This window comes from Oreochromis aureus, linkage group 19, assembly GCF_013358895.1.
Source record: "Oreochromis aureus strain Israel breed Guangdong linkage group 19, ZZ_aureus, whole genome shotgun sequence".
In the NCBI taxonomy this organism is placed as follows: domain Eukaryota; kingdom Metazoa; phylum Chordata; class Actinopteri; order Cichliformes; family Cichlidae; genus Oreochromis; species Oreochromis aureus.
Window position 1 is genome coordinate 924,526 of NC_052960.1, and position 17,673 is coordinate 942,198.

The window sequence follows — 17,673 nt, forward strand, 5'->3', positions numbered from 1 at the left end:
CCCCTAAAATAGCTCAAACTAAAAACAAACTAAAAACATTCAGCTTTGATATTAATGAGTTTTTGGGTTCATTGAGAACATGGTTGTTGTTCAATAATAAAATTATTCCTCAAAAATACAACTTGCCTAATAATTCTGCACTCCCTGTACGTGTCCCAACAAAAGGTCCATGCAGTTTTAAAGTGCTGGGAAACCCACAGTGGGCCACAGTGAACTGCGAGGGCTTCCTTCTAAACCTAAATACAGACTCCTCCTGTAATTTTGATGGCTTAATAGTCTCAGTTCTAAAGCACTTTATCTCCTCCGGAAGCGATAGGATGGTAAATAAGTAGCTTACGGCACACACAGGAGCTTTTCCCCGACTACAGGGTGGTTGTCAGTGTTAAGTAGCTATCCTCGCACGCTCTGAGCTAACATCAAAAGTGATGGGACCGCGTTTCAGTGGCGCTAAGAGCCTGAGAGTACCAACAAAGAGCTCCCAGCAGCTGGGTGCGAGGAGGCTAGCGTCTAACAGATTTCTTCCCCTTGTACAGAAAATCCCTGCACATTTCAAACCCTTTGTTTACTTTCAGGCGTCCAAAGGCTCATCTCTGGGTTTCGGGGGCGGGGGGGCACCATCTTGGAAAATGATTTTCCCCCCTTCACGTTGCTTTGCAGCGTGCGGCTCAGGATTCACACCGAAGCATTTTTAAAAACATAAACGTGAAAGCTGCACGAGCATCAGTGAGCTCGACGTGAAGCCCCGGAGGACCACGCGTGGCCTCTCCTTCTTCTTCTGCGCACATAAATAATGGTGAACGTACGTTTGTCTGCTCCCGCGGGCGCCGTCCTCAGACCTCTGAAGTCTCTCCCGCTCTCCGTCACTCTGTCTTCCTGCAGAGAGCGCCGTGTTTGTGCATAATTTTCATTTCGAGGGGTCACATAAATTCTCTTCCATGCAAATGAGTCGAACTCTCAGAGGTAATAATCACCTGAAAGCCCCGCTCGTGCTCACGCTCATAACACACACACAAACACCGCAGGTGGCTCCATATTGCATTGCTGACATGAATAAATAATTAAATGAAATCCCATTTTTTTAAATTTCATTTCCACAGCAGCCCAATCTAATTCCACCTCCACCCTCAGAGGACGACGCCCGGGTGACCCTCAGGTACAATTACCTCCATTCAAGGCAAACACTTGTGTTTCAGGAGCATTTCCTCTGTAACACATGACACATGCAGCAGACGGCACGCGTGGTATTTGCAGGAGGAACAAAGACGTGCAGTCATCACGTCTCTCTGGCAGTTTCCGCCTCGGTTTCATTGCAGAAGCTTCAAAAACATACTTCTGTCATACGTGTGGAGAAAACGGCGTCCTGTTTCCCAGCGTCGTGAATATTTCAGCGGTTATCTCCGTCTCCTGCTCGTGCCTTCCTGAGCGAGTGCACTGACACGCGTGAGGCCGCCGGCAGCCACAGCAACGCTGTCACGACTTATCAGGGTCAAGAGGGTCGCGACCCGAGGAGGCCCAGGTGGCCGGCGCGTACAGCGCCCCGGTCACGCTCCATTGGTGTCGAGGAGCAGCTTCAGGATGGGAGACGTCAGCTTCACACCAATAACCAAACACAGCTGCCTTAATTCTCATTGGCTCAGATTCAACAAACTGCTGGTCCATGATGTCATGACATCATCATGACATCATCACACGGACTGAGTCTCAGGAGATGGACTGAGACTGAACAGACTAATACACAGAGGTCACACAGAGGTCACAAAGGGGCGGACACTCGGGGAGGCGGTGGAGTTTGGCTGTTTGAGCTTCGGCCGGTCGTCTTTGTCATGAGGCGTGTGGATGTGGACCCAGCACAGTTAAATAAATAAAGAAGAAGAAATAAGACGTTACTCTGCTGCAGGAGGCCAACGTGGCAGAAACGGGGAACGCTCACAGGCAGGAAACAAAGAGCACGACGAGGAGCTGCGGCTGTTACGCACTGATGTAACAGGAAACAAACACAGCTGATGCTAATCATGGTGGACGGCTTCGTTCTCTGTTGGAAATCCCTGTGGACTCACCAGGACCCGTCTCCTTTCCCGCAGTGAACTCCTCCCCAGACCTGGAACGATCTTCCGTGTTCTCCTTGTGTCCTCTCTTTGCATCGTCAGCTCTATAACTATTGGCTGAGCTGACCGTGACATCAACCTCCCAGTTTGAAAGACCTTCCCACTCTCGGGTAACAAGCGTGGTTTCTGGTCTTTATTGGAGGTTTCCACGTCACGGCATTCTCAGGATTCAGTGGTTTTCCATTTGAAGGATGGCTCGGTGTCTTCTGCAGGCGGTGTGGAGAATTGCTCTTTGTTGGTGATGTCATACTATGATCACATCATGACAATCTGACATGGGCTCCTCAGTCAGAAGACCTTTTGGTGATCCTCGCTGATGCCCTCCAGGCTGGTGCGGACGATGGATGTAAGCAGGTGGAGCTGGCTCTTGATGCTGACAGCTGGGAGAACAGCCACAGACTCTGGGTGGCGTTTAACTCAGAGGAGGCTCAGAGTTTGATTCTGGAAACAGAACCGCTCTGAAAAACAGAAGTGTGAGAAAGCACGTGGGGTGTGTTTGATGTTGGAGGGTAACGACAGATTCCTGCTTCACCCACCAGCTGACATCACGTGTTCTTGGCCGGGAAAGCACCGCAGGCTGTAAATAGCAGCCGAATATGATGCAGGTTATTCACGCTGTCAGCACGCATCCAGATCTCCACATCGACCATCGATGCATCACAGCTAATGTAATTTGTCGCAGGCATACTAAAAAGGTGCTGTCATCGATTGGCATGCAAACACTCAGCGGTTATTAGCAGGCGGATTGACTGATGGGTCAGAAAGCTGCATTCATAATTTCATACTGTGTCACACTCGCCCTCACACGTCTGCACACGACAGGAAGGAGAAGGCGACGCTCGCCGTCCCTCTGCATCTCCACCCTGATCCCTCTTCTTAATAATTGACTGCGGGGCAACGAGGCCTCCGAGTGTGTGTGTGTGTGTGTGTGTGTGTGTGTGTGTGTGTGTGTGTGAGAGCAGCCTTTCTGATTAGATAGATGCATACGTTGAGTATTCAGCCACAGCTCTGCTGCTGCTGACTGGCATACCTAATGAAGTGCACGGCTCCTCCTTCATTGTGATGGTTGGAGTCGAGCTGCAATTAAAAGGCCCGTCAGAGCCGTCTGCCTCGAACTGTCGCCGCCATCGATCGGCCTCGGCACGCACTGTACAGATCCACGGAGGGGCAGGGAGGATGGCGGCGTGGGCGGCAGGAGAGTGAGCGAAGTCAGAGGAAGTGGAAATATTTCCTGGTCTGATGTTGGTGCGCTGATGGGCCAAAACCACAGACTGTATATAAAAGATGGAGGTAGCAACAGCGACATCACTCACTGCTTAATGACATCGCTTTGTTAAGACGTGTGTAGTCACCATCTTGGTGAGCAAGGGGTGTTTCTGACTGTGGGACCACATCCTCATTGGCTCCCTGTTAGCCAATCAGCACGTTCCTCCTTTCTGACACTTAGAAGGACCAAAACCTGCGAAGTGAGTTTGTCAGTCAGCGACTGAGTCCAAAGACTCTGAGGGTCGTTTTCTTCTTCAGCGTCAAACCTTTCTGCAAACACAGTTTCGCCCCCTGGTGGACATTAAAAAGAATGCAGGCAAACCTCGAGTCAAGTTTAGACTAAAACCAGCTTACGTGCTTAAATTATGACAAGAACTAAACAACGCTTTTGTTAAAGATTTGTTGTCACAAAGAAAAGACGGCGCTGTCACAGCCGTGTTTGGATCTGTAGCCCTGCGTACCTGTGGCCCCGCCCACTGACGTCACAGCCAACATTAAAGAAGCACACAAACACAAACGTCATCCATCAGCCAGTTTTTACTTCTAAGCAACACAGATGTTTTTTACAGCGGTCAGCATCAACACAGCCTGTCACAGCCCCACACACACACACACACACACACACACGCACGCACGCACACACACGCACACACACGCACACACACGCACGCACACACACGCACACGCACGCACACACACGCACACACACGCAGCACGACCCCGCTCAGAGCAGGATGCGGTATTTGAGGGCGCGCGGGACTCTGTTGATGACGAGCCGTCCGTCATAACTGAGCGAAGCGAAGAGCCACGGGTCGGCCGACGACCACTCCGCCGCATACACGCTGTCCTCGTGCTCCTCGTAGGTGGACACCACGCTGTCTTTCAGCGGCTCCTTACCCCTGCGTCACAAACACACAGACACAGGTGAGCTGTGAAATATGAGGCAGCTTCATTTGTCTTGTTTTCACTGAAAGGTTGACTTAGATAATGTTTCCAACACAATGATGGGCGGTATCCATAGAAACAAGCGTCATCAGGTCAGCAGCAGCAGCATCAGCACCACGAGTGGCAACAGAGCCGCTGCTCTGAACGCTGGAGGAGCAAATCTGCCGTCACCAGTCAGAGAGAGGCACCGTTGACCTGCGAGGTTCGAACCCGCGACCGTTCAGCTGTGAACCTCAGCGTTCCCGGTTTCATCGACTCAAACCTTCATGGAACCTTAAACATATTCAGAATTGGAGAAATCTGCATCCCGCCGTCGTTCACGCAGGTCGTCACATGACGTGAGCGTTCCTGTCTGTGTCGCGTGTGTTTAATTCTTTTATGGACTCGTGTGTTCATGGCACGAACGTCTGTTTGTATCTAAATATAATAACACACAAAATTTTTATCAACATTAATAATAAAAACTAATAAAGCAATAAAATCAATAACGCAGGAAAAATACACACCACGTGACTTTATGGTCGTGAGCGCGCAGACGTTTGGAGACTCTCCCAACTTAATAAAAAAAGATGAGCTGCTGAGTGTCTGTGAGGTCACTTCCTGTTTCTGTTTCCCCCTTATCGACCTGAGACGATGGTTTCTCAGCTGTAGAGCAGCGGCGGTAAATCAGACTTCAGGATAATGATGGAGCGTTAGCGCCGTCCCCACTTCCTCCCAAACCCGCCGCTGTTAGCGCTCCTGAGGGGAAATCCTGACACAAATATTTGGATTTATATTTCACGTTAACCGTTTCACGCCGGCTCGAGCGGCTCCCTCTGGGCTGCGGCCCGAAATAAAATCACTCCTCAGCTCGTCGCTCGTACGGATCCATCAGGAGGAGAAATGCGGACGAGGCGCTTCACGTGAGTGCGTCTGATAAATACTCGGCCCGGCCCCCTTTAGTCGGAGGGTTTAGGCGTCGTGTCATCGGGCGGACACCGCCGTGACATTTTACTGTTTCAGGTGAGCAGCAGGTACGCTGATGATCTCACTGGGCACGCCTCTGCAGCCTCCACGTGCACGCTCGTCGGGGTTCTTTGGCCTGTGTTCATGTTTTCGGTCAGGCTGTGACCTAAACACTGCGCAGCAGAGGGAGCGCCACGGAGATGAACGCGGCAGTCACAGCGGCGAAATCTGTCAGATCGTTTTGGTTGCAGGGAGGTCGCCGTCCTCTTTTTGGTCTAGTGTGACTCAAGCTCCCTAAGCCCCGCCCACAATCAAACTTCTGTCATTGTTATTATCTTTATGGTCAGGTCTAATTCCTGCACACGCTGTCAGGTTTGCCTTCATGGTTGGACAGTAAGACTGAACAGTCTTTTTCACCAGGAAACAAAACGTACAGTCTGCAAAAAAACCCACAATCCCACGGGAGGAACGCCGGCGTCCAGGAACTGTGGAGTGGACACGCAGCGGCAGACGAGAGGGTCAGTGGCTGCAGTGGGAGGGTTCAAACTGGAGCTGAGTGCTGGTGATTAGGAAGGAGAGCTGATAATTGTGGATGAGAGTCGGTCATTGACGGTGAGAGCCGGCGGCTGAGGCTGAGCGGGGGACTGGGAGCGTAATGGATGGAGGACGGCGGCAGGTTTGGAACCATTACAGACGATATCCCTGCTGTGTGGGAATCAGCTCTAAACGCCACAGAGAAAAACTCCGGAAGTGTTTGACAGCAACGCATTTTTAATGTTTTCACTTTTATCACCGCGAGCGCCGGAGAGCCCGAGAGCGAAGGTTCAGCCCGTCAGCTTTCATCTGAGAGGACGATTATCAAATAACGCGCTCAGAATACGCCGCGCTCGCCTCACCAGGCTCCGTGCGGCACCACACACGTGTACAAACCGGGCAAAATGATTAAAAATCTACTGAGAGCTGACGGCGTGCCTTCACACAGAGCTGATGTGGAGGATAACATCGCAGCATCGGCACAGAGGTCAGAGGTCACGAAGGCCTCGGGAAAACTCAAAGATGTGAATCCAGAATAATAAAGTTGCACCTGATCGTGTTTAAAGGAGGCGCGGAGAAGGAAATAAACTAATATCAGCCCTGATCAAACACCTTTAAGCCCCGCCCACGCACAAACAGCTAACCTCTGACCCTTAACCCAAGGTTTTGCAGCGTTCCATCAAAGTCATGTGATGTGTCTGAAGTCAAAGCCAGTGTTTTCTCTTACTTGTCCTCCTGGTGAAGCTCCTCCCCCTCGCTGAGCTCCTCGTCATCCACCAGGTGTCCAAACGGCTCCGAGGAGATGGACACCATGTTGGAGAGGATGAGGCGGCTGTCGCTGCTGGCCGTCAACACCAGCTGGTCGTGGCTGTGGTTGTAGCGGACGCTCCACACCCTGAGGCCACACCCACACCCACACACACACACACACACACACACACACACACACACACACACACACACACACACACCGAGGCGTTGGTTAGAATAGGAGCGGTGCTCTTTTACATCCATGCACACATAAATCGCACGTAAACGACCTCGCTTCCAAACAGGGTCTCCTAGAACCACCCGTCAGAGGAACAGCAGGCCCCTCCCCTACAGCACAGGTAAGACACGGAGCGATCACCTGGATGAGTCACAGCACACTGCATGCACGTTTCCACTGTGACCGAGACGCTGAGGGAGGCTGCTCTCATGTTATAATCGCTCACAGCTACACGTCCTGGAGCCGACTCGCTCATGATGGAACTATAACAACAAGCCACGCCCCCAGACCCACATCCATCTTTCAGACAGCTCACCACAGACCAAATATGAAAACATGGGCCGCCTCCCTCGAACCGTGACCTCATCAGTGAACTGATGATGACATCAGAGGCTCCGCCTCCGCTCCCAGTGAGTACGGCGTGAAGTTGTCACACTCACTACAGCCTGTGCATACTTATAGTTATAGCATATTCATTACATACCTTCATACCGGGTACATTGTAACACACCTATGATAGATCCATATTCTGTAATATATCTTTATTATTGCTAAAGCACTTTCTGCATGGATGCAAACTGCATTTCATTGCCTTGTACTTGTGACGTGTGCAATGACAATAAAGTTGAATTCTATTCTAATTAGTATTAAACTAAATGTAGTAATAAGTACGGTCATTATTACAGTGATTATTACAGTGATATCTTATATTCTCATCTCTCACAGATGTGTGGTTTCACTCGCCCGCACACCTGAGTCTGACCTCAGCACCATGTTGGGTTTGAACCAGCAGGACGTTCACCTTCAGTCAGAAATGAGCTGAATATGTAAAGTTTTCCACCAGCACAGGGGAGCCAGGCTGCCTTCAGAGGAGCCGCACAGAGATTCCCAGCAGTAACTGAGCTCGCATTAGTGGGAAGGACATCATGGTGACAAAACCTGAGGACCTATCACTGGTGAACGTCTTACATTAGCCCCTCCCATCACTGCGTTTTTGGTGTTTTTTGTAGAGATGGGCTCAAACATCTGGAGGAAAAAAAATGCCTTTATTTGTAAGAGCACGCTACGTGTGAGAGCCAAACGCTCAGACCGATCGCGTGTGAGCAGACCACACGAGAAGCTCCTGCATCCATCTCATTCACGCACTCGCGCCCACACGATCATGCGGTAAACACGGCGGCTCCACGGTGCGTCTCTGCGAGCGTTCACATGCCAACAATGGGGATTTGGCTCCTCGCGGCCGACGTCTGAGCTTCTCATGAGCTGATGATATCATAAATGATGCTTTCTTTCTCTCCTCCCCACCTTTCTCCTCGCTCTCTCTGATTGGTGACTCCGACTCCCGCCTTGCTCTCTCTCTGCGAGCCCGGGGGTGCAGCTCAGAGTCCCAGTTCCCTCACAGGGAGGGATTGAGGGATAACCGAGGCTGTTGACAGAAAATCAGCCACGGCCACGCCGTTCCCCGCGCTCCCCTAATCCGCTTCCCTGCTAAAAAATAGTCCCTAATACCCCCAGCAGCCCCGAGGCCATATCCTGGCTGCGCTCTGACAAACAAGCACGCACGGACACACACACACACACACACACACACACATATACGCACCACACAAAAGATGCATGAACATACAGAACACACAAACACACACACAGTGAAACCACACACAGAGATAAAATGAAAACATGTCCAGAAAGACAGATTAGATGGTGACACACACACACACACACACACACACACACACACACCTACCTCTATCTCGTATCACAAGAGATCCCATCTGCAGCCATGGATATGTTTGCCAACTCTACTTTGGTTTGGAGATAATGTGTGTGTGTGTGTGTGTGTGTGTGTGTGTGTGTGTGTGTGTCAGGTAAGGATTGGTGCTGCAGCAGTAGCCCAGTTTGGCTCTCAGACACACTGATCATCTATTCAGCTCACACACACACACACACACACACACACACTCACTCACTCACTGCGCCGAGCTCGTGGCGACGCCTGGAGCTGCAGAGCGGACGACCCCGAGCAGGCCGGGCAGCGCTGCGCTCCGGTCCTCGGTGACAAAGCGAGTGGCTGCGTGTTTAATTAGTAATGAGGGCATGACGAACTTTTCCTGCAGCGGGAGCGGTCGGGCCGTTTCATTAGCTGGGAGATAACGGCGTTAATAAAAGGAGGAACCAATGAGCGGCATGGCCATGTTTCTCCTCGCTGCGGCTCAGCTGTCCTGCGATGCTACAGTTGGTTCTGCAGATGAAGTCAGCAGAGGTTTGCACACATGCACACGGGCAGCCTCTCAAATATTAAAGCTCATGTTTGCTTCTCGTCTCTGTCTGCATCTGTTTTATTTTGGCAGTGACTTTCTGTGCCTTCCACTTCCTGTCCTTGTCTGTGTTCCCACCTTTGTCATTTGCTGCCCCGCCCTCATCATTCACCTCTGACAGGTCACCACATCTCGCTGCTCGTTCTGGAGGTGGGTGGAAAACTTTTCAATCACTGCTGTGGAACCAGAGTCGGAGTTTTAAACACCTTCAGAATCAGCTGTTATATTTAACGAGGCCATGCAGATGATCCTGCAGGTAACGAAGAGATGCTTCACCTGCTCTATGGTCTTCTGAGCAGACACCTCTGCCACAGGCCGAGAAGAGCCCTGAAAGTTTACCCAGAATGCACTTTGGGAGGTTTCCTGCAGTGAATGATCAGAAACAGATCAAACATGAGGCACCAGCGCTGCTTCCTGCAGATATTAAACTGCTGCAGGTTATTCTCCGCCTCGGTGTAAATCTGATTGTTTTTTAAAAAGCTGAAATAAATTTTTAGCCCTGAAATTTTCACCTGGAGATGTGCTGCAGGTGTGACGTCACGACTCCAAATGCTGGTAAATACTTACAGCTCCACATTTGTACTCAGAGGCCTGAAACTGTGAAAAGAAATAACGGACGGACTGATTGTTACAGCTCTGTGGCACGCAGACTGGAGCAGCCGGGGATCGAACCTCCTGAGCTGCAGCCACGTCGGGTTACATGAAGGTTAAAGGTCGCATGGCTGCATTAAATAAACTGAAGTTACTGTATTTAAAGAAAACTACAATAACTACTTTCAGATTTGACCCAAAAATAAAGAAAAACCTGAGACACTCCAGCTGGAACACCACCCACACACGGGCACGGTTCAGGTGTGGGACACCCGCCCTGACCTCTCTGCATCCACCCACCAGTGCGAGTGTTCCTCCAGCGTCTTCACGGGCTCCTGCACGCTGCGAACGTCCCAGAACTTGACCTTGCAGTCGTCCCCGCAGCTGGCCAGGTAGTACTGACGGTTTGGGTTAAAGTCCAGGTCGCGCACCAGCTGACCGTGGGCGTTCTCTATGCAGTAGATCTGACTGGAGGGAGAGAGAGAGAGAGGGGGGAGGTTAGAGGGAAGAAGGCAAACGCACAGAAGCAGAAACGAGCAGGGTGAGAGTGAGAGGAAGCAACGAGGAAGAGGAGGAGGAGACGGAACAACAAGAGCAGATATGAGCGAGAGGAAGCTTCACCAAGGCTTCCCGGGTAATCACAGCCTCTCTGCCTCGCCGTCTGTCAGCAAAGGCCAGCCTCAATAAAGTGGCCGACACCGGCGGTGGTAAATTACAAAGGCGAGCCTCATAACGGCACAGCCTCGACTTCCTGCTAACAGCCACGACAGCGCCTCCACCTCCGTTTATCTCCCTTAAACACACCTTTAAAAGAAAAACCATCCCCGCTCTCACGCGCTTCCTCCTCTGCCCTCAGAGCAGCGACTCCTCTGCGGTTACCGCTTTAAGAGGCGAATTCAGGCCGTCACCCGTGAAGCGCTGCCATCGTAGCGCATCGCTTCCTCTCTGGCTCGGTCAGCTGGAGCGCAGCGTGAGCACAATGACAGCAAACGCCGTGATCTTAAAGATTCTCATTAGTGGAGCATCACCAGGGAAGAACCAGTGCTCCCAGAGCTCACGGGTGGAGGCGCGTAGACTGAGCTTTTTACACCACCCAGAGAATGAATGCATTTAAAATGTTATTAAAAAGACGGAGCGCCCAACAAAAGCCCGGAGCTGAAACATTTAAAGCTGCTGTTCTTCACATTTTATTCTATGAAAACTGAAAAACAAAAGTCTTAAAATACAACATGGATTAAATGGAACAGGCCGGGGTGGGTTCCAAAGCAGCTTGCAGAGACTAAAGGAGCTTAGACACTGAAGTGTACGTGATTTGTTACTCGGCTGCACAGGCAGGTATGAGCTGAGGCTGAAGCTGATGTGGGTGGGGCTTGAGGTCAGCTGATCCATCAGGACCACCTCTGCATCATCTGAGAGGGTTCAGCTAAAGTGGGACGGGAGGTAGAAATCTGGTAAATGTACAGGTGTCATTCTGCTTTTCTGCTCCACCTGACCACACTGAAGCAGCTGGGCATCGAACCCCCAACCTTCCCGTCCAGGAAGATGACGGGCCCGGGCTCACAGAGAGACCACTGCTACACGGTTATCACTAACATGCTGCATTCATCAAAAGTAAAACTAAGTTTAGTCCAGGAATGATCTCAGAGTTTGGTCTTTAGTGCCGGCTCGGTTCTTTCTGAGGCTGCAGAATTGAAAATGACAACTTAATGGAGACAAATGAAGGCGACATTTATGGAACGGAGCAAGCTCCACATTTTACCTGCTGTTTGCTTTGGTTTGCTCCGGAGTCGGAGGTGATAGTTGGAGCAGACAATCACACTCGGCATGCAGCCATCACACGGCTTCTTTTGTTTCCGCCTCCAACCCAGACCCGGTGGCAGGGATCAGCCCGTGGTCTGGCCTCAGCTCTGGTCACTTCCTGTTTTTTGTCTTTGTTTCTCTGAGCTCGCATTCAGTGATTTTTCCTTTGTGTTCATTACTTCTTGCCTGTTGTGTCCACATTTTCACAAACGTGACACCTGAGCGTGCAAATTATACATGAGGAGACTCGAGTGGCTGACGGCGCTAATCCAGTGGAAACCTGCGTGAGTGAAGTGGTAATTATCTGGATGTAGCGACGCCTCGGCCACAAATGCAACGCAGTGTTGCAGAAACTGCAGGTTTTCTGCAGGCTGGCCCGGCACGGCTTTGTTCGGCGGCGTGGAAAGCCTCTGTGTTGTGGTGCAGCTGGATGCCAACAGCAGCTAGCCAGCTAGCTCGTCGCCCCGCTGATTGTGATAGGCAATTAACATGCTAATTAAAAATCTCATTAAAATAAGGGAGGAATAAGAGAACGACCCGAGGCAGACCGCTGGGCTCCAATTAGGTCAAGACGGCTCGGGGACTGTGAGCGACTCGGGAAATGTCAAACAACGAGGAAGAAGTTTGCCTGGAAGCCCACAGAGAGCGGAGGGGACCCACGCTCTGCACACACCTGCAGATCTGAGGTGAGCCGTCACCCTGAAGGTTTGACGCTCTGCGCCGCGTCGGTCACGGCGTGGTTCAAGTTTTTTATTATTTAGCATCATCACACATGACAGACTCGACCCGCTGAACCCACACAAGCAGGAGAAGACGGAGGATGGACCAAATATGTCTTCTCATTGGACACCCACTGCTCACTGGCCCAAAGCCGCACGACCACGCCCACCCTTAGATGTACGTGGATGAAATGATTGATTGTTTCTGTTTTTTCTACATGTCTGAATTATTTCTCCGATGGAGGCCACGAGCGTTGCTGATGTTCTGATGAGCTGACAGATGTTTTCCATCTGGCTGAAGATAAACAGGCTTCAGACATCCTGATGCTTTTATAAATGAGCGGCTCTCATTTCCTGTGTGCTGTGATGCCGTCAGTGTTTCTGACCATGAGGACACTCCTACTCCAGCTCGATATGAAAATATAATTGATGTCAATAACATCCGTCACCATGGTTACGTCTTTGTGTCACTCCAACATACCGACAGCAGCATCAGTGAGGATAAGTCGTACCTGCCTCAATGACAGCGGTCCTTCTGACCTGCCTGTGACATCACTTTCCTGGATGCTGATGCGTGTGCGGGTCACGGGGATGTTGGGTCGCCGGTAGGAATAAATACGGCCGAGCTCGTCAAGCAGCAGCTTCCTGATCCGAGCTGACTCGGAACTTCTGGTGAACTTCAGTCGCTCTCAAAATAGCAATTTCATGTGTAATTTCGAGTCACAGCACATGATTTATTTACAGCGCCGCCTCCCTGTCCTGCGTGCGACTCTGAGGTATAAGGCGTGACCCGGGGCTGTAGGGTGGCTGGTGTTCACCCCGGCCCGCTGTGGAATGGGACGCGCCCGCCGCGTGAAAAGGAAATGGAGCAGGAAATTGGGTTAGTTTCGCTCTTTCCCTCTCTGGTGTCTCTGAGCGATCCCCCCTCCAAGCACGCACGCACACACCGGCACACGCAACCCTGCCCTCCCCCGGCCCGGCCTAATGGAGGAGGGACCTGGGACTGTGTGTGTGTGTGTGTGTTTGTGTGTGTTTATGTTTGCACGAGCAGGATTAGAGCCGCAGTTGGCCCGACCCACCAAACACACTCAATCTTAAGTCATCTAGCGAGTGTGTGTGATGGGGGGGGCTGACGAGGGGACGGGGACCTATTACACACACTGTTACACACACACGCAGATAAAAACATAAAACCGGGAAAACACACTCCCACAAATACCATTTATGTGTGTAAATACAGGCAGAGTGAGCAGGAAGCTACAAAGGTAGACACACACACACACACACACACACACACACACTGGCTTAGTCTGGGTGATAAATCTCTCTGCTGAGGGGATCGACAATCTCACACACACACACACACATACGCACACATCCCTGTTTCCATGGCAACCACAGCGAGATGGGAGGGGGAAGAGAAGAAAAATCGAAAGAGGAGAGCAATCATTTCATCGCTGATCAAAATTAAAGCCTGGCTTTGAGATGGAGCTGGCAGAGAAAGAAAGATGGGAGCAGGAGAGGGAGGCAGGGGGGGCAGGGGAGGAGCCTGCAAACGAACAAAAAGTAAAGGATCATGGCATCAAGCAGCCTAAACGATGGAGGAGAGCACCGAGGTTAGTGTGAAGCAAAGAGTCCAAACTTCCAACATAAACGAAGTTTAAACACCTGAAACCTGCGTTTGTTCTACTGCCCAGCAGGGGGCGACGCCCCTGACCATAAACACAAATATAGAATGAGCTTCCTGCTCACCTGATCTCTGATCTCGCTGAACTCTTTCATGACGATTTTATATTCTCAGGTCTTACTGAATAAAACATCTGACCGATCACATGACTGCGGTGAGGTTACTGTACCAACTGATAACCAATCAGAAGTGCAGGAAACAAAGGCCAAAGAGTGCAAATATTCACATGCAGATATCTGTAAACCCAGTTTCCTCCTTTCTCCCTGTAAACTCTGTACAGTGCTGCGGCAGGTGGAGCAGCTAAATAAGCACGGCGGTGGCGGTGGGGGTGTTAAACGTAAAGGTGTTCTCTGTAATTATTTTAAAGCCTGCATAAGGTCCCGACCTCTCCATTATGAGAGCTACAGCGGGATGTCTGGTTCGTGTCTTCTGAGGAAAAGCCCGGAGCGCGGGAAAAGGTCACGGATGATCGATCTGACAGCGGCAGGGTTCAAAAGGTCACCCTCAAATCAACAGTGGCATATGGAAGAGCACTATTTCAAAAACAGCTGACATCTTTTGCATAATGGCCCGTATTTGAATGTGAAATATGATACTTTGAACAGCCAACACTTTTTGCATAATAGAGCCAGATTTGAATATGTGAATAAAATATGATGGAAAAGGCTCGTGAATAATGGTTTACCTCGGCTAACCTATCATCACGGCACGCCGAGGCGCTGATGGGTAGGTGCGATGGAAACGCCGGTTTTGGTCAGGTGGTGTTCGGGCCGATCCGGGCGAGGAGGTTTGACGATGTCCGCTCGTCGTCTTTGCACCGGCAGACAGCCGGCCTTTAAAGAAGCAAACGGCACCGCCATCTATCATTTCGGCTTCTTTTGCTCGCGCTTTGCTCTCCATATCTGCTCATTCTGCACATGCTCACATACACACCACAGGGGAGGTGTACAGGATCCATGCTTCACTGCAACACTGCACTGCTGTTCAGTATGCACCCTGCAGAGCATGGTATGGCTGCAGGCCTGACAGCTATTACACAGCTCAGTGTGTGTGTGTGTGTGTGTGTGTGTGTGTGTGTGTGTGTGTGTGTGTGTGTGTGTGTGTCTCACTGTGGACTGTGGGTCCAAGAGGGAACTCAGAGTCGATGCAGAGTAAGAACATCTCCAGTGACAGGCCTCTCTCCCTCACAGAGAGGCACAGCTACATGCCCAGTGGCGAGTACTACATGGCTGTTAGCTAGCCTAATATTATTCAAAGGCTTAAAGCCCCCCGGTGCGCCCACAGTCAGATCCTCACAAACTAACAACTTGTTTTCATCTTTCCTCTTTAAAGACGTCTTTAACTTGCAAACAGCAGTTACTGGTTTGCAAATATACCAAATGCATGTGTCCGAAGTGGGAAATTAATTTTAAAAGAGTTATTTCTTTGTTTCTGTGAAGAGTCCGTTTACTCTCTGCAGTCAGCAAGACTTCACATCCGAGTTGTTCCACATGGAAGAATGGTTTGTGCCTCTGTGGGGGGGACGAGTCACCCACACAAACAGGAAGCAGCTATGAAAAAGGAGGAAACGGGGCACTTTGAACAAATCCACGATTCTTATAGTGCGCCAAAGCATCCTCGTCACCCAGGCCTGCAGACTGGGGACAGACCAGACCAAGGAAAGTCTTCTTCGGCCTTGGAAACTTGGAAACTGAGAATGTTTGCCTTCAAAATAAAAGTTGACCTTACCAGTGCCACAAACATGCTTCAAAAGGCACTTATTTTGAAGGCCACCAAAGAAATCTCAAGCTTTTTGGTATAGCATGTTCTTTGCCACTGAATTCAACCAATGACAGAAACTTGGAGGAACCGTTCACCAACCGGTTGGGGAATCCATGTCCATGCATGTCTGCATGCCTGAGACGTAAATCTGTTTCATCACCTAAACCAGGGGTGGGGGAACTCCAGGCCTCCAGTGTCCTTGGCTAAATGACCTCCTCAACATGTCTTGAAGTTCTCCAGAGGCCTGGTGATGAACTAATCATGTGATTCAGGTGTGTTGACCCAGGGTGAGATCTAAAACCTGGAGGACACCGGCCCTTGAGGCCTGGAGTTCCCCACCTCTTACCTAAACTAACTGAGAAATCTCGATGCATGAACCCAGCCAAGTAGTTTTACTGGTTAACCCGACCAAGAAATCCTGCTGCCTCTACCAACTGAGTAACTGTGTTGCTTAAACCTAAACACACGTGGAAGATCACGCAACCTTTACACGAGTGGAACTGTATCGAAAACGAGTAAATACCAATAACACCCTGATGAAACTGGTCCCAGTTCTTGAACTGGTTGAGAACATGATTCCAGCCCAGACATCTGGCAGTAGCTCCGCTGGAGGTGTGGACTGACCAAGAGAGACAGCGATTGGAAGAAGAAACCAAAGTAATGCAGACTGGACCCGAATCACACACGTCTCTACATGCTTTTAGAAATTTTGACAGTGTGGACAGAGCCAGCTTTCTGAGAACAAACTGCGCGATTGGCTTGTCCAAAGAACACAATGAGTAGGCGGTCCTTCATGGCGGCCCAGGACGCAGTGGACCGCCTCTGAATGAAGCCTCAGGCATCAGTGCAGTGTCACCTGAGCGCCTTCGGAGCGCCACGTAGAGCGATCGGCGTCCTCTCACAGGTGCTGTGAGCAGGTCTCTGTGGGGTCATATGCTTTACGTTTTTTATGACCTGGCTGTGTGTTTCGGGTTGTCGTGTCACGCAGGACAAACCTGGAGCGACTGCAGACTCTAAAGTGCATGAGACTTTTGCACAGCTCTGCTGCCTGGGCTCAGTTTTTATGTCCTTTACCACCAGCGAGCATGGTTACGCTCCATGGCTGTGAGCCCTTTAATTAGAGACAATCACACTCTGAATTCCATTGTTGTGAACCGATGACTCTGACTTTATTGACGAGCTCCACATGGCTTTAGGAATCAAAAATGTGCGAGTAAAGCTGAATTACTGACATTTTAGTTATTCTGACAGTGAGCTGGATCCTTTCTGGACTGTTTGTATACACATCACCAGCTCCAATCTGCAGCCTAATTAATCTGCTGTATATAATTATGTGATATTTGTTACAGCCCACATGCTCCTCTCCGTGAGTTGATGCAGATTTTGCACACATTGTTCATCTCTGCAACAATGCTGCCCAGCTCTTACTAACGACCTGTGGCACAGCTGAAATAAGACCTTTTAAAAATACATTAATGAAACAGACCTGCCTAAAAAAAAAAAAATCACAACAGCAGCTCAGTACAGCAGGGATTACTCTGTGAATAATGTAAAAGCAAAGGTGCAGTGAGAACAGCCGGCTGAGGAGGAGTGAGAGTGTGTCAGGATTTTCCATTAAACACAGTTTTCTGTCCCCGTATCAGAGCCGAGTATTCCATAATTTACATAATGCTGCATATTACATCAGTACAAAGTAGAACAGGCATCATATATATTTTATAAGCAGCGCTATCTTTGCATTTTTTTTTTTTTAAAGCTATGCATCTGGGAAGCAAGAGGGTGCTGTAGAGACCAAGCTCCTCTCCAGGGTGTTAGATAACCAGCTCGAGGCGTCTGCTGCTGGTGGAGCTGCACTCCCCGTCCTTATTTTAGAGAAGAGGAGAAAAAGAATGCAACAGTCACACCAGAGAAAACACTGTGGAGACTGAACGCACAACCAAAATTATTGCCATCGTGTGCAGTTAACTTGCAGTTTCATTTTGGTCTGTAACCAGTACGCATCCAGTCTGCAACC

General features: G+C 50.2%; 1 protein-coding gene across 3 annotated transcripts in view; it reads right to left on the reverse strand.

The window, feature by feature from the left end:
* Positions 1 to 3,889: 3,889 nt before the first annotated feature.
* eipr1 (EARP complex and GARP complex interacting protein 1) overlaps positions 3,890 to 17,673 on the reverse strand; it is a 45,500-nt gene continuing 31,716 nt past the window's right edge. For 2 of the 3 annotated variants that reach the window (XM_031749708.2, XM_039603530.1), the window contains 3 exons: positions 9,993 to 10,160; positions 6,523 to 6,690; positions 3,890 to 4,270 (listed from right to left, as the gene is read on the reverse strand). In XM_031749708.2, coding sequence (XP_031605568.1) covers positions 4,096 to 4,270; positions 6,523 to 6,690; positions 9,993 to 10,160 — 511 coding nt within the window. In that variant the 3' untranslated portion in view covers positions 3,890 to 4,095. Of the gene's footprint in view, positions 4,271 to 4,297; positions 4,734 to 6,522; positions 6,691 to 9,992; positions 10,161 to 17,673 lie in introns of those variants that run through there. The other variant, XM_039603529.1, reaches the window with a different exon arrangement.